Here is a 6,996-nt window from a genome sequence, read left to right on the forward strand (position 1 = left end):
ATGCTTTATGCTGTACCGATCTGGTCAAGTTGTAGTTCAACAAAGAAAAAAACGCTTCAAAAGATTTATAATAAAATTCTGAAAATGATTTTGAAGCGTCTTTCTTGGTTTGGTACACTCGAATTACACAGACTTACTGGTGTTGAAACATTAGAAGCTATGCCAAATAAAATTACTTACAATTTTCGACAAAAATCGTTGAAATCCTCAATTGCTACGATAAGCTCTCATTATAGCCAATAAGTTAGCAATTAAATTAATTGTTAGTTTACTTTCCTTTATTGACAAGTAGGTTTAAATCCCTACGAATGATAAGTCCTAATTGCGAAAGCAAACAAATCCTAACAATTAAAATTACAATTTTTCTAACAGTGTTGAGAAGTCACCATTTGTGATTGGACACACATACTCATTATTTACTAATATTTATCATAAATACTTAAATTACTAACAACCCCCTCATGAAAGAATTTAAAAAAAACTTCCGTTTGTTTTTCCTCGGTGCCTTTTCCATTAGGCCATCTTTAATGGTGGTCTATTTTTAAAACATTTTGTTTCTAGATTCACATTAGCGAAACCTGAATAGAACCAGCTAGTAGATACAAACATTGCGTTCTCCACATCGGTATTTTACTTCTTGTTGGTTGAAAATTGCTTGTTGTCATTTGTCCTGTAACATGTCACACGTGATTTGTAACATGTTACACGTAATGTAACACGAACAATGTAACATGTGAAATATTATGTAATATGTAACATGTTGTTGTACATGTAAATGTGGTACACGAGATATGTTACATCTGACATGCTATGTCTTTCAACAATGTGAGCCATTTTATACGAGTTACCGCCATTTTCTTTGTCTTTTACTAATCTTGTGTACATAGATCACTCTGTTCCGAAACGATTCAAGGATTCCAGTGAAACATATCTGAAAAAATAACTTATTTCGCAGAAAAACTGTGACTTTTATGTACTCTCATGTTAAACCACTTCATAATCTTTATATAAGAACATTTTGATTGAATGAATCCGTTGAATACACAGTAAAAAAAATTTACATTACTTTAAATGCACATAAATGGAGCATTGGAAACCATGTAATATTCCGTCTGGCATTATATTCACATGCAATGTAAATGAATATATTGTGAATTTGCATGCATATTTATATTCGAAGCTTTAAGTTTATATCAATTAACGTACAAATTTACATGGCTTAAAACGACTCTGTATTTTGCATCATTAACGGTGTGAAATTGTATATGTTTTTCACTTTATGTGCTAGAAACCGTTATGTGCTTTCATTTGTATTAGTTGTAAATTTCATTTTTTGGTACTGTGTAGAATTTATTTTTCGAAAATTGCTTCTTCTGAAAAATTTTCCCAATGGCACATAGACCTCTTTGTTCCCAAACGGCTCAATTAATCTCAAAACTCAACATGATTGTATATTTAAAACCACTTCCAGTTGGTTTCAAAGAACGATACTGGTGTAACAAGACAGGCAAATTCTGCGTCTTGTATTAACAAAAAGTCACGTTCAGATAGCGAAAAATAGCTTTCAGGTTTTGTTATACGCTAAAAACGACAATTCCCCGTACATATATCTAATTGAAACTTGTTTGTCTTATATGTCTAGAATTAAATGTTTTTCAATCATTGATCACTTTGCCGGTGTCTTCCGGTTTCTACGAAAAATGTTGAAAATAATCTTTAAATATTTCTAAACTAACAACAGTGATCGAACCGACAACAGCGGTGCTGGAGAACAATTACTATCAACTACCACTGTCGACACACCTTCAGCAACGCTTATCTTTGTAAATACATCTCCAGCTTCATTTTCACCCGAGTCGGGTATCTACAGCGATAGTGATTGTAAAAACAAAAATACTACGATACCTGTGATGCTGCGTCCGAAAAACTTTCGCAATCCGGATCTACTGCAGTCTACTTTCGAGCGGGATCCACAAATATCAATCCATAGTAGCATCTATGATGGTAGCAGTATTTATTCCACTGAGTCCGGTGGTGGTGATCCGGATCAAATTGGACTACCACCAAGCAATAGAAACCGCTGGATTCCATTACAACAGCGAGACCTATTAGAACGACAGGCAAACCTACTTGTAGCAGGAGCAAATATCAGGCGGAAAAGAGAAACAGAAATTTTCTAAATCAATGGTTGATTCGAAATAGCTACTAGAAAAGTTGATGGAGACAATTTTTAAAAGTCCATTTAGGACTAGATTTCACAGACGAGGAAAACATTATTTAATTTTTTTTTTCATCTGCCAAGTACATGAGATGTTATAGAAGAATTCTGGTTTGCACCATTGCTAATATTGAGTTTCCTCATGCTGATAATAAAGTACAACTGTATGAGAAGTTAGCTGATAGTTGTCTAAACAACACAACGAATTCGTCAGAGTCAAAACGATGTTTTAACACGACGGAATATAAAATACCAAAGCTGAGAGATTCTACAATTGCATCGCAGTAAAATAAGATACCAAGGCTGCGGACTTACAATTACAATTTACGCATTTATTAGAATTAGTTGTAAAATGTTCGTTTGCGACATTTTCGAAGCTTGTTTCCTTGTACTTTTGTAAATCAGTGCAATTCAATAATAGTTACTGGATTATTACACGTATCTAGAGAAGTTAATGGCCTCGTTAGGGTGAATAAATGATTTTACAAAACAAACCTGCAGTAAACTTCAATCATTTCAAAACGAAATGCCGAGTAACTGACTCATGACTACGAATACTGTTTTATTTCATGGTTAGTCCTACTATAAAGAGACTTATTAAGAATCATATCCGAATAGCATAGCATAGTTGAAAAAAAAGAACCTCACTAAGTAACTGCTTTTTTTACTACGACAAGCAGCCTAGAAAAATGATATTCTTTTCGTCTGACGTAGCCTTCGCAGTAAGCTGTGACAATTGTGGTTTTGAACCAAATTAAAATATGCGATGACTGGCCATTCACGCTAATCGCTAATAAAGTGTTCTCTGGAAGTAGTTCTTGCATAACTTTTTAAAAGACCCCAAGTAACAGTACCTACTGTAACTGTAACTGTAAGTAACTGCTCTCTCACTCTGTTTCGTTGAATACAGCGTCGTTATAGGAGTTTTCAATGATTTCTGGCTTAGCCTATTTTGCAAATAGTAGCATCTCTCTCACTCTGTTTCGTTGAATACAGCGTCTTAATAAGAGTTTTCAACCATTTATTGCCACGAATCGAAAGCTTATAATATTGCCGAGCGTATTACGAAAATAGTAGCATTTTTTCCTTTATTTCCTGAAAGGCACTGGGTTTGCCAAGCTTATTACGATAATAGTAGCATTAAAAATGTTTAAATATCTTAGGAATTATTCAGAGAGAAAGTAAACCTAAAAGTAGGCCTTACTCATGGATTTACACAGAATATAAGCTTGATAAACTATTGACAACAGCTTTTTAACTCCAACTATTTTTGCCTATAATTATCTTCAACAATAGAAGCGATACCGAAAGTACCGATCTGAAGCAGCCAATCACCAAGACTCAACGTTTGAAAGTTTTATTCAGGAAGAAGCGCACTACATCAAAAGACGATCAATTGGTCGATAAAGACCTAACCACCCCCACTCCAACTTTAGCTGAGCCAGCTCATTCTGTGGAACAACAAAGGAGCAATCCTGGAAACGAGGCAAAACTTCATGAGTCAACTACTTCCAAGGTTTGTTTAGTATAGCTTTTTTTATTTTACTATACAGTATTTTTCTATATTCTATGCATTTGAAAGACAAAATGAATAAAAGTTACTCATATATTTTACTGTCCATCTAAATAAAATCCAATTTTTTCAATCAGGATTTCTTATTCTGCACAAATCAGAACTATCCTTAGAGTGTTAGAAATATTAATAAAAATAAATAATAACTAGTTCGAAATAATCCAAATTTTTCTTCAATGCAATAACTTTTCATTTATAACATACCTACATCACAAAATAAACTTGTTAATTGTAAAACGATGACGATGATAAATTATAAACTATATAACTTGGTCAATATTACATTAATACATTTTTACTCTCATTTGTTGACACCCTCAACCATAGGCCGACGTGCCAACACTTGTTTATGCTGAATTGGAACTCAAGCCGGCAGAGTACAATTTCCATGCCAAGCCAGAAGCGACTGAATACGCAGAAATCCTCTACGTCCAAAAGGCGGATGCTGGCCTTGAAAATGTAAATGCGAAAAAAACGAAAACGCTTACTGGAGCATCGACAGCTGAACAGTCTAGTGAATAAAAATCAGTAACGTATGCAGGCCCAAAAGAAAACCAAGTGTAGAGGTTAAAGAGAAATAGACTCCTCCTGATCACATAGAGCCAGATTGTTTTCTAAGAGACGACAGATGATTTTCCATTATCATGAAACACCTCTCTCAGGCCCGTAGCTACCTAATGGGCTAGAGGGGGCTTAGCCCCCCCCACGCGTTTGTATTGCCCCTAGCGATTTTTTTTCTAATTCATATAAAAAAGCAAATACTTCAACTATTCACATATTCTAGATTAGATTTTGTATATTTAGGCCGAATGTATTTCTTTTAAATTACTTATTTAACAATAAAACTTCAGTGAAATTTCTGTGCCCCACCACGCAAAACAGAGTAGCTACGGCTCTGACCTCTCTATGTTAAACATAGAACAAACACTCTCCTTACCCAGTTTTTTATCATTGCCTGATTGTTTGCTACCTTTTACAGTTTTTAGACGTAATATTGAACCGTTCTATGTTTGTGTCTGCATCTTAGGGTCTACGACAAAAAAAAAACATAAACTAGTTAAAATTGAAGCCTGAAACGCACCAGTGTAAAAAAAACCAGCTAGCTGGCATCCCGCCATGTTTCGAGGACTAACATCTCAGCGTGTGTGTAAACGAGAAAGCATATCACCGCCACTTTTCATACGCATAACATAGCATCTGTCAATGGGGCCCGAAAATCGCGGATCCGCAGCGATGTTAGCTGCGATGAAACAAAGTAAATAAGATAGAGATGCCAGCTAGCTGCAAAAAACACTAGATTTCACAGGTCACTATTTATGGTATTTAAATATTCCTAACAAATACATTTTATGCTTATAATATTAATGACTACTTTTGCTCAAACTCTTTAAAAAACTTAAAATACAAAAAAATCACATGTCAAGCGGCGTTTTTAAACATACCCTGTTAGGAACAGACACACTTTGCTGAAAAGCGGGTACGAATATTCTCGGTTTAATATCTAATAATAAAAAGTCTGATTCATTATTACAGACATGATATATCACATAGTGATAAATTTTAAAAACGTGGATTGAATAATAAACAATTCATCGAGACTACTTACACTGAAAAACAACACCAATTGCGTAAACCATATGCTTTTCAGGATTTTAGTAATTCTATTAAATAGTGTATTTTTTGCTTCAAAGTTTGAATAAATATAGTTGAAACGTGAAAGAAACCAGTAGAGTATATCCGTCCATTTTATGAAAGTATTTACAAAAAACGTATGCGAAACTTAATATATTTGTACGATTTAAGCTTAGGTCACCAAATAAGAAAAAAATATCGAATAAAAAGTCTTTTTGGAACAATGGTTTTATTTGAAACGATTTTTAAGCACTAACCATTCTCCTGTGAATTGAGGGATTTGGGCTAACGTGAGAACCATAGGATAAATTTTATTACATGAAAATGTTGCATTAACCCTGAAAGAATGAATGTCTTTTTGGGAGAGGCTTTCAGCTGAGTTCATATGCTGGTTCGCCTCTATGAGGTGAAAATTTCTCCTTTTTCAGTTATCCGCACGATAATCACAAATGAAAAAGTGCTTTTTTGTTACAATTGCCACCTGAATGTTTTTAAAATAATATGGAAACAGTTTTTGTAATCGAGTTACTATTACTTTTTCTGGAAAAATGTTGTGCAAATTTTCTCACGAAAGACACGAAAGCAATGATTTAAAAACAAAATTTCATTTTTTTTTGTCTCTGTGATAATTGAACTACAATATATTTATTTTTCTCTGAAGAGTCACAGACGAAATTTGTTTTTTTTAGAAACAAAAGTATTCTCCCCACAGAGTAGTCACGGTGATAATTTAAAGTATGAGTGGCATTTTGTCTTAGAATAGTCACTAAGTCATTAAGAGGTACGGGTAAATTTCTCTGGTAAATTCATGGTGACTTTTCATAGCAATAGTTTCCTTAATTAGTCACTGTAACTCTCATAAGAAAATATATGTCAGAAGTTTTGTTTAAAAGAATATGCGGCCTTTTAAAGAAATTATAAGTTATTAACATTGTCACAGTGATTTTGGTAGTCGTCTTTTTTGGTTTAAACAAATATCAGTAAAAGTAAACATCGAGCTTCATCGGTCACCATATGCGATCTTTTTCAAAATTCAGTAATCATCCCTTTTCAATCCAGTAACAAGGGAAGGATCACTTCATTTTAATAAAGTCACATATCTATTTTCTTAAACTAACGTTCGATTACTATTTTTTCACAAGAGACCTAGAATGAATTGATTTTTTGACGAATGCAGATAGGATCTATAATCGTAATCAAGAAGAATGCATGATTTTTTACGGAAGTCACCAAGAATAATTGGTTACGAACACCTAGAGTTCAATGGCTCACTAAAATGGAGACGATGATTGCTAAAATCGGTAAAAATGTATATTATAAAATTGATCCATAATATGATTTAAACGTTTTCATCTAAAATGTCCATATATTTTGTAACTAGATTATAGCAAGACTCACATATGAACAGACATTTGCGCAAAAAGAGCAACAAATTTATTTTTCGTGTTCCTAATATATTCAAAATTTTACAAATGCTTTCTAAAACATTATTTTTCTGTGGGCGCATGAAAATTTTAAGGGGTAGGCGATTCACTTTCACAACGAAAATGGGATTGCATGTGAAAATAGCTCT

The 6,996-nt window shown here is 33.6% G+C and overlaps 1 protein-coding gene across 9 annotated transcripts in view; it reads left to right on the forward strand.

Moving 5' to 3' along the window:
- Window positions 1–5,647, forward strand: part of LOC129721721 (fasciclin-3-like) — a 67,891-nt gene extending 62,244 nt beyond the window's left edge. For 8 of the 9 annotated variants that reach the window (XM_055674616.1, XM_055674622.1, XM_055674625.1 and 5 more), the window contains one exon: window positions 1,742–2,712. In XM_055674616.1, coding sequence (XP_055530591.1) covers window positions 1,742–2,180 — 439 coding nt within the window. In that variant the 3' untranslated portion in view covers window positions 2,181–2,712. Of the gene's footprint in view, window positions 1–1,741; window positions 2,713–3,514; window positions 3,735–4,118 lie in introns of those variants that run through there. The other variant, XM_055674617.1, reaches the window with a different exon arrangement.
- The last annotated feature ends 1,349 nt before the right edge of the window (window positions 5,648–6,996 follow it).

The sequence above is a fragment of the Wyeomyia smithii genome, chromosome 2, assembly GCF_029784165.1.
Source record: "Wyeomyia smithii strain HCP4-BCI-WySm-NY-G18 chromosome 2, ASM2978416v1, whole genome shotgun sequence".
Classification (NCBI taxonomy): domain Eukaryota; kingdom Metazoa; phylum Arthropoda; class Insecta; order Diptera; family Culicidae; genus Wyeomyia; species Wyeomyia smithii.